The sequence below is a fragment of the Microcaecilia unicolor genome, chromosome 6 (genome assembly GCF_901765095.1).
Source record: "Microcaecilia unicolor chromosome 6, aMicUni1.1, whole genome shotgun sequence".
In the NCBI taxonomy this organism is placed as follows: domain Eukaryota; kingdom Metazoa; phylum Chordata; class Amphibia; order Gymnophiona; family Siphonopidae; genus Microcaecilia; species Microcaecilia unicolor.
In genome coordinates, this window is record NC_044036.1 from 315,417,486 (window position 1) to 315,433,387 (window position 15,902).

Consider the following 15,902-nt stretch of genomic DNA (forward strand, 5'->3'; position numbering starts at 1 on the left):
GTATTTATAAATGACCTAGAGATGGGAATAACTAGTGAGGTAATTAAATTCGCCGATGACACAAAATTATTCAGGGTCGTCAAGTCGCAGGAGGAATGTGAACGATTACAGGAGGACCTTGCGAGACTGGGAGAATGGGCGTGCAAGTGGCAGATGAAGTTCAATGTTGACAAGTGCAAAGTGATGCATGTGGGTAAGAGGAACCCGAATTATAGCTACGTCTTGCAAGGTTCCGCGTTAGGAGTTACGGATCAAGAAAGGGATCTGGGTGTCGTCGTCGATGATACGCTGAAACCTTCTGCTCAGTGTGCTGCTGCGGCTAGGAAAGCGAATAGAATGTTGGGTGTTATTAGGAAGGGTATGGAGTCCAGGTGTGCGGATGTTATAATGCCGTTGTATCGCTCCATGGTGCGACCGCACCTGGAGTATTGTGTTCAGTACTGGTCTCCGTATCTCAAAAAAGATATAGTAGAATTGGAAAAGGTACAGCGAAGGGCGACGAAAATGATAGTGGGGATGGGACGACTTTCCTATGAAGAGAGGCTGAGAAGGCTAGGGCTTTTCAGCTTGGAGAAGAGACGGCTGAGGGGAGATATGATAGAAGTGTATAAAATAATGAGTGGAATGGATCGGGTGGATGTGAAGCGACTGTTCACGCTATCCAAAAATACTAGGACTAGAGGGCATGAGTTGAAGCTACAGTGTGGTAAATTTAAAACGAATCGGAGAAAATTTTTCTTCACCCAACGTGTAATTAGACTCTGGAATTCGTTGCCGGAGAACGTGGTACGGGCGGTTAGCTTGACGGAGTTTAAAAAGGGGTTAGATAGATTCCTAAAGGACAAGTCCATAGACCGCTATTAAATGGACTTGGAAAAATTCCGCATTTTTAGGTATAACTTGTCTGGAATGTTTTTACGTTTGGGGAGCGTGCCAGGTGCCCTTGACCTGGATTGGCCACTGTCGGTGACAGGATGCTGGGCTAGATGGACCTTTGGTCTTTCCCAGTATGGCACTACTTATGTACTTATGTACTTTTAATTCTCACCTAATATGTAAATTGTATTCCACTTTGAACCAAAACTTTTTGGATAACAGTGGGATACAATGTATTAATAAATTGAGTTATATGCCCAGCAGAACAGTAGAAAAACTTTATTTTAAATATTATGTGCACATATAAAGACACAAAAAAATACCCATAGAAGATGGACACAAGGAAGGACATATAATAACAAAGACTGGTCCATAATCAACACACATTTTATTCTCAAAAGCATGAAACATATCAGAACTAAACAAAACATTCTTGGAATAAGATCAAAAGAGTAGTACAGAATGGAGAAAAAGGCTTGATATTAAATAAACCAATTAGTATGGTTCTCTTGGCTTTTTCAAGAGATGTGGAAAAGTAGCTTAATGCAGTGTTTCCCAATCCTGGTCCTGGAGGCACCTCAGCCAGTCAGGTTCTCAGACTATCCACAATGAATATTCTTAAGAACTAGACTCGTATTCGGTAAAACAAAATATGAAAATGCTAAACCCCTATGAGAAAAGCTACACTGGTTCCCTCTTAAAGAACGCATCACGTTCAAAATATGTACCCTAGTTCACAAAATCATTCACGGAGATGCCCCAGCCTACATGTCAGACCTGATAGACTTGCCACCCAGGAATGCTACAAAATCATCCCGCACATTCCTCAATCTTCATTTCCCCAACTGCAAAGGTCTAAAATACAAACTAATGCATGCATCAACCTTCTCCTACTTGAGCACACAATTCTGGAACGCACTACCGCGCAACTTTAAAACGATCCACGAACTAACTTCCGCAAACTACTGAAGACACATGTCTTTAACAAGCCATACCACAAAGAGTAACACATGTGAACCCCTCCACAGAAATGTCTCATAACGTTTGCTTGCTATACTAATATCATGCTTTTTCACTATCATGTTACCCAAAATCCTCTGTAATGCTAAATGTTTATTTCTTATACTTCACTATTCATGATGTATTGTAAGCCACATTGAGCCTGCAAAGAGGTGGGAAAATGTGGTATACAAATGCAATAAATAAATATGTAGTGCCTCCATTGCATGCAAAACTCTCTCATGCATATTCGTTGTAGATATCCTGAAAACCTGACTGGCTGAGGTGCCTCCAGGACCAGGTTTGGGAAACACTGGCTTAATGGTTAGAGCAGCAACGTGAGAACAGGAGAAGCCCTATTCATATGCCACTGCGATTCCTTGCTAGTCATTTAGGGGCCCTTTTACAAAGCAGTGATAGGCCATTTTTTTACCACTGCGGTAAGATGGCCAATTTTTCTACTAATGGCCATGTGCTAATTTTGCCATTAGCGCATGAGCCTGATGATATTGTAGGTGGTAAAGACTCACGTGAGAATCAGCACTTGGCAGTCTGGCTGCACTAATTAGAGCAGACGCCCCTTAGCAAAAACAAAATAAAAAATGTTATTGTACCAGTAGTGTGTGCACATGTCAAAAGTACCATGGTAAGCTCACAAGTGCTTACTGCAGCTTGGTAAAATGGCCCCTAAAACCCTCCACTACTTCTAGGAGAGGAAAATACAATAGGAGAATGTAACTCATCTTGAACTACAACTGAAAAAGGCATGAGCCTGATCCAAAATCCCTTCTCTTCCCCCTTTCCTATATATTAACTGATACTGTTTTAATTATAATGAATCCAAGTTATTCATCTAAACGTCAGTATGATGTGCTTATGGCTCTTACATTTTTGGGAGATTCTTCAGGGCACTATGAATCTGCCAATGCAGGCTATGTTTGGTTTCTGGGGGGGTTTGCTGTTGTGGCGTTTGTTTTGGGGCATCTGACTTTTTTTTTTTTTTTTTTTTTAAGTCCACATTAGTTCTTTGTCCTTTTTATTATTTTTAGCTAAATTGTTCTGCTACAGGTGCAGGATCGTTCCATAGGAAACCATCAAAGCTTGTGGCTACTAGAGAAAATACCTACAACACTGATGGCTGCAAATTGTGTATATCTTTCAAAGTAGCCTAAAATTCAGATTACTTTGTGTAGCTGTTTTTTTTTTGGTTTTTTTTTTAAGTGATTGTCTTACCTTTGAACTATAAAGCCATCAGCACTATGAAACTCATCTTTATTTTTTTTTGTGGGGGAGAGGGAAGATTGGAACTATTTATTTTTAATTTTGAAAACAATTATCTTTATCAATGTATCAGATAAGTATTTCTTTTTTTGTGTGTGTATTATATGCTTACACAAAAATGAGGGTTTGATTTTGAACTATAGGAAATGTGGTATGTGTGCATTTGGAGGAAGGTGATGACCATAGAACTGAAATTTCTTTACAGCTTGGTCATTTTGTTCACTTTATGGTAATTTGGTGACCAGATTTTAATGTCTCTTATGAGTTATTTTTTGTGTAAATGTGCACTTTGACAAAAAGAGCATAATGGTGATGTCTAATTATGCCTTTCTAGGTGTTTTTTTATTGCACAGTCCTACGTTCTTGTGAAGAAGTGGAGTGAAGCTCTTGTCCTGTATGATCGTGTTCTGAAGTATGCCAGTGAAGTTCAGACCCAGGCTGGAGCTGCAAAGAAAAGTTTGAAAGTACGAGAACCATATTTTATAGGTGCTACAGGCTGCTATTGTTTTTGGTTTGATTTATTGTGTTCCTTTATGAAAGTTTCTTCTGTTCAGTGTAATCTCAGCAGAAAGAATCCTGAGGTGTTTTTGTTTTGTTTTTAATGCTGTCTGTGTGAGTTGATATCTCTAACAGCAGATAAAGACCAGCTTAGCCCTTCTAGTCTGCCCAGTTATTCTGTGTACATTGCTAAGGAACTATCCCAGCTGGAAAAACTTGGTTGTTTGTAAAATATTGCACCTTATCCAAGTCATCAATATCATACAAGCAGTTAAGCTTCTATGACTGGCAGCTGAAATATATCTAAGGTTTTTAATGTTAGGTTTTCACCAATAAATTGATAAGACACACTCCTCTGATGCCAAAACAAAAAAAAAACATTCAGATTGGTGTTTGATATCTTTCTAGTGTTAATCTAATCATTTCCTATCCATTGTCTGCTTGGATTCTCCACTCTTACAGCTTTTCCATGCTGACACTCTACAGTTGTACAACTGTGTTTTGATTGAGATGGGAAGGGTACCAGCAACAGTACCTTTGCTGTGAAAACACAATTTCCTTATTGTCCACTAGACCAGAACACCTGGGTTATGCCCCTCAGCCAGTAAATGGAGACAATGAGCACATTTTTAATTTTTGTTAATTTTCATTTTTGTTACATTTGTACCCCGCGCTTTCCCATTCATAGCAGATTCAATGCGGCTTACATATTATATGCAGGTACTTATTTGTACCTGGGGCAATGGAGTGTTAAGTGACTTGCCCAGAGTCACAAGGAGCTGCCCGTGCCTGCAGTGGGAATCGAACCCAGTTCCCCAGGACCAAAGTCCACCATGCTAACCATTAGGCCACTCCTGTGAACCCTGTTATGTATAAGGCACCATGCAGCTGTGCGCTCTTCATTGTTTTCTGTATCCAGCAGATTCTGATGGGCATTCTGAGCAGCTGGTTTCTAAACATGTCTGGTAGGTCCTGGATCCAATTAGAGAACTAATAATCCAATTGAGGGGGTATCTAGAGTCCTCTGAAGCTCTTTCTTTAAAAATAAGAAAAAAAAGCTACCTAGGTACCTGTAGGGGGGATTTCCATTCTGCAGCTGGTAAAGGGGCAGTAGAATGGGAGGTGGCTTAGGCACTTTGCTACCGCCTTTCTCCTACCTCCCTTATGGCCTAAAGCACGCCAGAAGCAGCACAGGTGCTGAGGCTGCAGGTTTTGTTAGGTTCTGCTTAACTAAGCGCCAGAAGTGACAGGTTTTGGGGCTGGGAAACTCTGACATCACTGATTAGAGGGAGTATCAGATACAGCACAGTCTTCAGCAGAGTGATGGCTGTCATTGGGGTCACATGATTAGTGGCACTGTGCCTTTTGCTAGGGTTAGCATGGCATCACTGTCAAAACAAGCAAAGCTTTGCTGCCAATACAGAGGCTGCCATGGTAGCTCTGGACCGTGCAGCTCATGTTGCAGAGGAGTGGCAGATCACCAGGGGCATAGCAGTGCAACATTGGGGCTAAGGATGGATTTTGAGAGGCCACTGGTGAGGGAGAAAAGTCAAACTGAAGTCCCCTCAAGGAGCACATGGCCAGTCATGAAAACACAGGAGAAGTGGCCATCTTCTCTCCATGTCAGGGCTCAAGTTTCCATCCCTTCCCCTTCTCTGGCTCCAGATCCTGCCTTACCTGAGGCGGTCTTATTTCCCAAAAGAGCTGCTAGGAGCTCTGCTGATGTGACCAGGTCTCTGGCACCAGGTGAAGCTTTTTCCCCAGGATTTGTCTTCCTCTTGCATTAAGTGTATTTTTGTTGAAGCAGATCCAGAAGTTTGTATTTGGCTCCAGAAGAGATGGATCAGCCACAGGTCTTGGAGGAGGCCTCTCAGGCCAAGAAACCTTGCCTGGAGTTCTGAGAGGAATGGACGGCATGGTCTGTGGCATCAGGTGTAGGATCTGATTATTGTGCATCCAGCCTGGAGAGCAAAGACAATTCCCATGGGAAAGGGGGATGGGGCACTACAGTGGTCCAAATTTTCTAACAAGAACAGCTACCAGCAGTGATTTTGCAGGCAATTGAGGTACATCTTGGAGCTACCAGGACAGGAGACAGGAACATTCATTTTGGAGGGTGTTTGTAAGCTGACAGAAGCCTTTCCAATTCATCATGCCATCCAGGCCCTCACTTCAATGGAGTGGAATGCACTGGAGTTGGATCTCGGAGTTGGTAGGACTTGTGGGTAAGCTTTACCCATTGGTTCCAGAAGAGGACAGCTTAAAATTAAGGTGGATGCCTTGGTTAAACAGTAACCAGAAAAAAACTATTCTGTTGGAGGATGGCATGGTTCTTAAGGATCTTCAGGACCAGAAACTAGTCATTGAAGCAGGCTTTTGTGGTTGCAGTTCTTACATGTCCAGAGCCTGATTGCACTGAGTGTGACAGCTTCTTGAGGAGCCTTTGAAAGATGGACATTGGCGTCCAAGAGAAGCTGTCAAGCTGAAGCAGTTCAGTTTGTGGCAGATACTTTGTATAGTCTCGCCTGGACTTCAGCCAGGGGTATGGTAGTGTCCATTACCACCAGACACCTGCTATGAGGAAAGAACTGGTCAATAGATACATCCTCTAAAGCAGTGCTCCTCAAACTGTGGGTCAGGACTCCAAATGGGGTTACAATCTGGGTGGGCTTTCCATAGGTGCATCATTATTCTGCACCTCTTGGGGACATTAGTTTGTTTTATTTTTTATTTTTTGTTACATTTGTACCCCGCGCTTTCCCACTCATAGCAGGTTCCATGCAGCTTACTCAGTCATAACCGCAAAAAGATGACAAGCATTTCTCTAAAGCTTGGATTAGTAGGCTGCCTTTTAGAGGTAAGCTTCTCTTTTGAAGAAGACTTGAAGTTGGTAAGAGTCCTTTTCTGCCAAAGGTACCCAGTGATAGACTGTGGGTCCTCTCAACCAAGCAGATAGGGTGTCATCTGACTGAATTTCTTGAGGATCTTGGGTCTTGGATGAAATTAGAAGAGGCTATATGTTGGTATTTTCCTAGCACCTCAGATTTATCATGTCTTCCTATCAAGCACCAGACAAGTGGCAGGGCTGACCAATATTTAAAGGTTGAAACACTTGAGGATGGTTGTTCCCATGCCAAGAAGAGTGGGCCACATGCCACTTTGTCATGCTGAAGAAAGAAGGCCACTTCTACTCCATCCTGAATTTGAAAGGAGTGAACTGACAGCTCTCAGCAGTGTGCAAAAGAGAATTCCTACCAATCTTAGACCTTGAGGCATACCTCCATATTCTTGTTTGGGGCCATGTCAGAGATGCATGAGTGTTATGGTGGTAGAGTTTGAAACTGATAGTGGTGACCTAACCTTGGTTTACCAACATACTCCCCCCCCCCCCCCCCCCCCCGAGCCTTCTCAAAGGTTGCGGTGGTTATGGCGGCCATGACCCTATTCAGAGAGGGTATGTTGGTTCATCCATATCTTGATGAATGGCCTAGAGCAAAGTTGGAGAGCTGGTGATCCACTCAGTCTTTGTGTAACAAAGCAAATTACTATTTTCCCTAGACGCAGAGACCAGACTGGATTGGACTGGTAGGACTTGTGAAAGAAAATTAGTAGATAAGAGCAGACCATCCAGAGCATGTGGGATGTAACAAGGACACCTCTTAAATTGAGCAGGATCCAGAAACCCCAATTCTAAGTGCTGCCCCAAAGACTATCCTCTGTCTAAAACATTTAGCCTATAGTGCTTAGAGAAAGTAAAGACCATGTCACAGCTTTACAAATCTCTTCAGGAGAAACTGCATATCTTTGCTCCTTGAAGTCAGTAATCTCAGTTTTTTCTAAATTCAACCGAGGGTCTGGCAAGACATTATGCACCTTGTCTTTGACATCTTGTTCTCCCATTACATATGCCATTCCCAGATGATAGCTTAAAGCTATGCTGAAAGGCTGCTTGTTCCATACGGCCTTCAATTGTTGATCTTTGCTCCCTAACTCCGTTGGCTGCTGTGGCTGGGCTGTTGGGCCTCGGGAAATGCGTCGCCTGGTTGCTGCATCCATCTAAGGAGAAGACGGTTGAAAAGCTGCTTTCCACTTCTTCTGCAGCCGGTTTCCTCAATCTGGCCTGTCTGGGTGCTCTTCTCATCCTGCCACAGTTTGTTCAATCAACTGAAGTCCTTCCTACCATCGTATCTATGGACCATCCTGGACTTTAATTTCATCATTCCTGTTGTTTGTTTTTCTCTGGTTCCTTGCTCTACTCCAATTCAGATCAATTTGTAATTGAATTCTCAGCTCTGGCCAACGCTTTGCAATGCATTTTCCCTCCCTTTCCATTGTCATTGTAATTATTCATCAGTTCATTGTAAGCCGCTTTGAGGCTGCTTTAAGTGGTATAAAGCGGGGTATAAATGTTCTGAATGAATAAATAAATAACTCGGACTGACTGATCTTGTCGAATACTGTTGGCTTACAGCAGAATCTATAACCCTATGTATGTCGTCTGTCTTGCTTAAATTTTCTGTTTGTGTTGCTCGTATTCTTCATTGTACTATTACATCCTTTTCATTTTGTACACTGCTTTGATATCCCACTTAGGGTCAAACCATCAAACTTAAGTAAACCTTTTTCTCACAAGCAATTCCAGTGAGCTTTTCACAGGTTCTTGTGTAAAATACATCATGCTGCCTGTGTTGGTGTTAGGATTGCTGTCAGTGCAGTGTTTGCAGCATGGAACATATTGTTTAGTAAGTTACATCAGTGAGTCTGCCTCCTCTATTTGGTTGTTGGTCAGACTTGCATGAGATTATTTATTTTATTTGTCGCATTTGTACCCCACATTTTCCCACCTATTTGCATGCTCAATGTGGCTTACATAGTACCGTCAAAGGCGTTTGCCCAGTCGGTGGATAACAAATACAAAGTTGTATAGTGATCGTATGAGGTATAAGTGGAGGGTCATAATGGATGAAGATTGCGTGATGTCCTGTTCGATCATAGTCATGCTGTGTTGGTAGGTGAAGAGGGTTACGTGGGGTCGTTGGGGTAGGCCTTTTTGAAAAGGTAAGTTTTTTTTAGTGATTTCCTGAAGTTCAAGTGGCCGTGGATTGTTTTCACAGCTTTTGGGAGCCCATTCCATAGTTGTGCGCTTATGTAGGAATACAAGGTAAGTTTCTCTCTGTCCAGGGACTGTTATGTAAATTTCCATATTTGTTAGATTTTCTTATCGGTCACCTGACAAATTCTATAAAGGGAAAAAACCAGTCTTTCAGGTCAAGAAATCGGATCCAGATCATCTGGGGACATTCCAGCCTCTCTTGCAGAACCTAGGAATCCAAATGATCCCTTTTGCTTTCTGGTATGGAAGACCAAATGGATTACTTTAGCTTAATCTTAGGGCACTAGTTTGTATCGTGGTGTATACACTCATGTACAGACAACAGATTGTCAGTAAATGAACAATACATTGTGACTGAGTCAGGAATTGTTTCTGTTGAAGAAAAGACTTAGTTTAGCTGAGATTGTAGAGCTTAGTAGTTGGCATTGATAGGTAGTATAGTCAGCCATCATTTCTATGTAGAATTATTTAAAAGTTGCATGATGGCTATTTAGGATTCGAGCTTAAAAGTTTAGTAGTATGACTTTTATCTGGTGCTTTTAGACGGGGTCTGATCCAGTGCTTCAGTTGGCACCTGCTTTAGTAACGACACCAATGTCTAGAGTAAGAGCTGCTCCAAAGGACATAATCTTTACCCATGGAACAAATAAATGCTCTGTTTCTGTACTTGGACTTAAGGGTTTCTCCTCTTCAGATTGAGTAGCATTTAACCCTTGACAAGTGATTTGGAAAGTTTTTAGGTGGTGCATACTGCTGCTGAGTGATTCAGAATCTAGTTCTTGTTGGCATATATTTGATACTAAAAAGAAAAATAAATTACCAAATCTAATTCCATAATCAGAGAGTATCCAGAAGCTATAAACCTAGGAGCATCTGGGAAGCCACCTAACTGAAAAGTTTTAACCCAGAAGGCCCAGAACTGCATTAATGCATTAATTAGTTCTTGCAAATTAATTAATTAAGGCTTCTGCTACATCGGTGGCTTGGCTTTAGTACTTACTATCTTGACACTCTGGGCATAGCTCCAGACGTACTGAATGAGAATCTTGGCAAACAGGCATTTTAGGATGATAACTGGCCATTAAATATTACCATAATCACAGCTGCTTTTCATTGGACTAAGGATGCCCATGCAGAAAGACTATTACTTATGTGTACATAATTATTCAGCTATTGCCATGCTAGCTACATTTCAGTCTTAACCTTTCCAGTTTCCTTTAAGTATTCCAGAAATCAGCATTCTGTAATTTTATTTTTTTTATTTTTGTTTTATTCCTTACCTGGCAGTTTCCTTCTCCTTGAGGATTAAATGTCAGTTTGAACCAGGTCTGGGATCTGGCTCAATAAGCTTTCATTAACAGCTGTCTGGGAATTTTTTTCCCATATTTCATAGCTCCTCCCAACTTCAGTCCAGTCATTGCAGCTCCAGTCCTCAGCCAGTGGCCTCAGAGTAGCCTCTATGTGTCACTGTTGTATGATGATTTGTAAAGGGTGGCCCAAACACCCAGCCCCAAAACATGAACAGCCTCCTTCCATCCCTTGGTGTTCTAGTGGCTAGTCAGAGCAGGAGTAACTTACTAGTCACTCCTGCCCATGCTGGCTCCAGTCTCAAAAATGGCTGCTGTGACCTCCAGTGGCAGCCATTTTCACTGCAGCAACGCCATGGGCACTACTAGACATACGCAGCACAACTAGGGATCACTCCTGCCCCAGCTAGATACCAGGGGATGAGCAATAGGTCCAGAGGAAGAAAAGGGCCTATGGGTGGGTCTGGGAGTGAGCTGCTTCTATTCAGGGGTTGGTGGGGAGGGAGCCACAGGACATAGCACAAAAAGTTTTGGTTCAGCCGAGAATGCACTAGTATTTTCAGCCAAAACAAAAACGAGGCCGAATGGTTGTTTTGGGCTGGTTTCCGTGCCAAAGCTGAAATTTGGCTACATGACAGGCACCCTCCCATTCTCCCTCCCCTCTGCACCGTAGAGCAGAGGATGTGAGCTGAGTGTTAAATCCAGATCCTAGACCGGCTTTGTTCCTGTTCTTGACAAGCCAGTCTCCCCCATCACCAACCCTTCCACCTTTTCACTGTTAATATACTTTTTGTATTTATTTGTATTTTGTGGTTTTGTTCCCCCTCCCTGTCTCCACCACCAGTAATCTTAATATGTTGTATACCACCTTGGGTGAAATTTCTTCAAAAAGGTGGGTAATGATCTTGTATGCTTTGAATTTCTTGCAAGTAAAATTACTTTTTAATGATTTAGGACCTGCCGGATGTCCAGGAACTGATTACACAGGTGAATGCCGAGAAGTATTCTCTGCAGGCAGCTGCCATCTTGGGTAAGCCATGAACTAATCTGTTTTGGAATATGTGGTTATAAACACTTTACTGTCATTCCAATCACTCAGTTAAAGTAGTGTTTTTTTTTATAGACACTACGAACTTCTATCTTAATGATATGGCTGTCACTTCTAATCTATTCAAACCTGTTGCTCTCTCCCTTCGCTCTGATAGGATGAGGGAATAATAGTCTCTAGTGCCTTCCATGAATTGTGTGGTCAAAACCTTTCCAGCATTATCTTGATAGGATTGAGGACGCAAATTCTCCAGGGCAGCACAAGCTGTTTCGTAGGCCATTGTTTTTGTCAAATGCCAGCAATTGTAGCAAAGTAAATGAAAGGTTTATTGTCCAGTTAGACAAGATTGTCGGTCTGAACCATAAACTATAGACACTATCAATTCTTCAGGAATCATAACTTGAGACTCCTAGAGATGGTGGGAGCAGTCATTTGTATACCATGCCTGCATACCCCATACTTGCTAGGTTTTGGGAAGAGAATATATGCTACCACCCAACCGCTATAGAGCCCCCTGCTCAAGATAATATTGTTGCAGACCTGTCTGTCTGATGACCAGTCAGACACTCTTACATAAACTGTGAAGCTTGTATTTTGCCAGTTAGCTTTTCTTTTTAAATAGTCCAACTATCCCTTTGCCATAAGTAGTGCTGTTCAAAGTTCCTCTGAATTGTTTTTAGATACAGACAACACCAATGAAGCAGAGTCTCCTTCCCAAGTGAAAGACAGCAAGGTAAGAACTGTGCCTCCCAGGTGTATTTTTGGGAATGGGAGCAGAAAAGACTACATTTTTATGTCAACATGTGTGTTCTAGTTCAAAATGCTAAATCATTACTTTTTCATAATTTGTATTGAAATTGCGGCAGACTTTCCAGTCTTCTCACTGTTCAGCTGTATTTAAAACAGGTACTTTGAACAGGAGGGAGAAGGAATAGAAAAAAATAAATGCTGTTTTTGTTTCATTATAGTTCTTGTCCTCAACTTTTTTGTCTCTTGTCCCACCCATGCCTTTCTCTTCGCAGCCTCTCTCTGAATGCCTTGAGATCTTCTGCCTGGATTCGTCTCTTGTTACCAAGCAGGCCAACCTTGTACAGTTCCCCCCTGGCTTTCAGCCCATCCCATGCAAACCTCTATTCTTTGACCTAGCCCTCAACCATGTGACTCTCCCGCCCTTGGAAGACAAAGTGGAGCAGAAGGCGAAAAGCGGCCTGACTGGTTACATCAAGGGCATTTTTGGATTCAGAGGTTAATTAAGGAGATCCAAATGAAGGAGGAAAAGTGGGGAGCAGTTCTGTATTTGTGAAGTTTCAGCAGACATCGACGTGGCATCTTGAACCTTACTGGAAGGATATGGTCTTCTCAGTGCATTATCCAGTTGCATACTTTACATCGGACTAGTTTGTATTAGAAGAACCATCACCTTCTACTTAATGGAAAAATCATAACATCTAGAGCAGAGGAACTCCTATATGGTCCATGCTGAAATGTCTGGAAATTATTTTCAGACCGCTTGAAGGTCAATACTCACTCTTATTGGACCAGTAACTTTGTATTCTTCAAAATTAAAGTGAATGATTAATGAGAGAAATGGATTATTGAAAGACAATTTTTTAATTTGGCAGCTGTCTAAGTTAACACTTGCAAAAGCAGGTGGGAGAAGCAGCTCCTCCCTAGCTAAGATAACAAGCTGGTTTTGTTGACTGTGCTTTGTTCCTTAGTCTACCTTATTTTGTCCCTCATGCGCCATTTTTCATCAAGAAGCAGTGTATTTAAGAAATTTTCACTAACAAATAGGTGATTTTTCACCAAATGCCCTGTTAACTTTGTTAGTGACCCATCATAGATGATAAAACAAGAGACACCTAGTCTTGTGTGTCTGGTCATTAATTTGAGCCTGCTGGACTGGAATATGTATCTTCCATGATTTGGGGGATATGTTTGCCAGGCAGATAGGCACAATTGCTCACAAAAAGTTAATTGGGCTTTCTTCTGTACATATCTGTACATGAGCTCTGCTGCTGTCTGCCAAATCTAATATGGACCATAAGTGCGTAATCTGTAATGTTGGATTCCACCTTACTATCAGAGTATAATTCATGGCAGAATATGTATTACAACCTCCGCTGATCCTTAAAAGGTTATTTTTGAGAATCACGTAGGTAACAGCATTACCATAGGTTGGATCTTGCTTTCAGAGGCCAGTTTTTCCTGATATGGTTTTCATATGCACACTTTTTAAATTTGTTATAGAAAGTGAGACAACCTTCTGCATAAAATGATCTTAAATGCTACAAATCGTGTAATGTGGGACTTTACAAAAGGTAACATGCGGAGCAGTGTGTTTCATAATCTCTCTGTTTTAGGGTTCCTGTACCTGCAATGTTCCGTGTACATCCGTGGCTGGATCTGGCTGAAACGTGGCATGAGAGCTGGCACTTCAATAAGGGATGATGCCAGCAAATTGCAACTAGAGAGTGGACAGACAGATGGACTGAGCGACAGGATATATATATATGTAGTGAAATGCACCTTTAAAAAAAAAATTCAAATTTAGTATGCACCATAGACACAGACTTGCCACCTGCCCCTCTCCCGTCCAAAATATCTTTATTTGCCCTCTTGATTCCATTATAGGTTCTAATATTTTTGGCAGAACCAACGTAAATAGCCATAGTTATGTTCCCAAGCTTTTGAGCTCCCATAGCTAGCTTCATTTAGATGTTGTGTTTACTTGCCCAAGGCAAAGGCTGCTTTTCACACACCTCTGAAACCACTTGGCTGATACCTCTGTCATGCTCTAATACATAATGGCTGGGGCCCAAGTTCTAAGCAGTTTGAGCCCAGAAAACTTTCAAGAGCCTGATGCTCCTTTGATTCTCTTTTCTTTCTCTTTGCATCAATCTCAGTGCCAGCAAAACATTTGAGAAACAGATATGGCTGTAAAGACGGTCTTGGAATAATTTCCACCTGCAATATTCATGCCATATTAACAGTTTCTTAGTTAATGTATCTGGTCTCAGGTGTAACGTGCATCACCCATCATTCCCCAGAGTAAATATTTCTCAGTGTGAACCCTTCACAGTTTTATGCTATATGAAGAGACAGAAGAACAGCTTAATCCATTGACTAAGTAGAGCAAAAATATACCCTAAGCGTAGTTCACTTGGCGAAGAAATGTTTTCCTGGTTTCTTAAAAACACCAGCTGTTTGGTTGGTTGGTTTGTTTTTTTTTCCCTTATTAAGTCGGTGAGATTCAGATTGTTGCATGGGTCTTGGTGCAAGGTTGTTGGGAACCTTCGTTTGGACTAGTACATTAAGCAGTATGAAGAGAGGATGTGATACTTGGGCGTGAAGATTGCCGTGACCTGTGTGTTATGGGCTCTATGTTGACTTATCTACATGACCTTGGATGCATACTTCTCATTACCCAACTGTTCTGAGCTGATAGCTTGCTTGGAGTATTTCCAATCATTCCCCGTCTTCAGTGGTTGTTTCCATGTAGCGTTTAAAACTGTATCTTCAATTGGAAATCACATCACAATTCTCTTTTGGATGAGTGTTGCTATAGAAGTGCAATCAGTTCTTCATATGTTTTGAATAATCATATTTTACTAAACAGCTTTCAAGGATATCTTAAATCAGATATGGTATTCATGCACCAAAGGTCAGTTTATTGATGATTTTGATTAACTGCTTTACATGTAGCGTATCTTAACAAAAAAGTTACAGTAGGAAACAACCATGAGGGAGGATAGAAAAGCACAGAAAAAGTAGTACTGTTCTTACAGTTCTTGGTATCTCTAAATCCAAGAAAAGACTGTCATCTGGTATAGATTAGTCCTCTTATATATAATGTGAGATTACGGTTCTTTGTTGATCAGGAAACTCGGATAATGACAGTATTCCTGTTCTTAATCTATTCCTAAAAATATGGGAAGGTACAGAGAGAGAGTGTGTTGGTGTCAAAGGGAAATCTTATGCCTCAGGATTTCCCCCACATCCCTCATCCAGTGCTCAGACCCCCTGGCCCACTTACCCCTTGCAGTAGTATTGCTGACTTTCCATGGCAAGAGCATTATTGTCTTAATGAGATTAGAAGGTTTCCACTTTCCATGGCAGTCATGTAAATACAACTGAAAAATAAAATATATTAAACCTATTATTTACTAAAGCTCTAGCTGTAAACCTGTTCATCTTACCCCTCTGTTTTCAGAATGAAATATATACACAGTTCAGAAACCATGTATATTACTTTGCCTTGACTAATTTCAAAAGGGACAAAAAATTACCTTATTTCAGGAGTGCACTATTTAGGGATTTTTCTTAATCTAGAAGGGTGTTGTAATATTCTGCTCGTATTAAAAAAAAAAAAAGAACTTTATTTAAGGAAAAAACAATTGTAAGTATGAAATTCAAATTGACTATTTTTCATTTATCAAAGTAATAGATTTTGAACTAACAGGAGGTAGAAAAAAGTTTATAATTTGTGTCGTCCTCTTATTTAATGAAAAATGTCTCTGAAAGTGAGACAGTGTCCTAAGGGCTCATGTCTAGGGTTATTTTTTTCTTTTCAGTTAATGGCCATGGTTCTAAACTTCTGTCTCCTTGTTTGAGTTTTACATTAACTCAGATTTGAATATTATTTGTCTTAATGTTTATAATAAATTTCTCCTGCCTTGTCTTCATTACATATTGCTGTACTTTCCATGAACTCCTGCCTACACCCCTCAAACAGACTGCAAGCAGTGAGTCTTTCCCGATTAAATGGTGCTCTGTTTTA

General features: G+C 41.2%; 1 protein-coding gene across 1 annotated transcript in view; it reads left to right on the top strand.

The window, feature by feature from the left end:
• The window catches only part of SRP68 (signal recognition particle 68), a 70,854-nt gene extending 54,952 nt beyond the window's left edge, over positions 1 to 15,902 (top strand). Inside the window, exons 13-16 of the mRNA XM_030208223.1 lie at positions 3,491 to 3,620; positions 11,029 to 11,104; positions 11,803 to 11,855; positions 12,145 to 15,902. Of these exons, the coding sequence (XP_030064083.1) occupies positions 3,491 to 3,620; positions 11,029 to 11,104; positions 11,803 to 11,855; positions 12,145 to 12,372 (487 nt within the window). The 3' untranslated portion in view covers positions 12,373 to 15,902. The remainder of the gene's footprint in view (positions 1 to 3,490; positions 3,621 to 11,028; positions 11,105 to 11,802; positions 11,856 to 12,144) is intronic.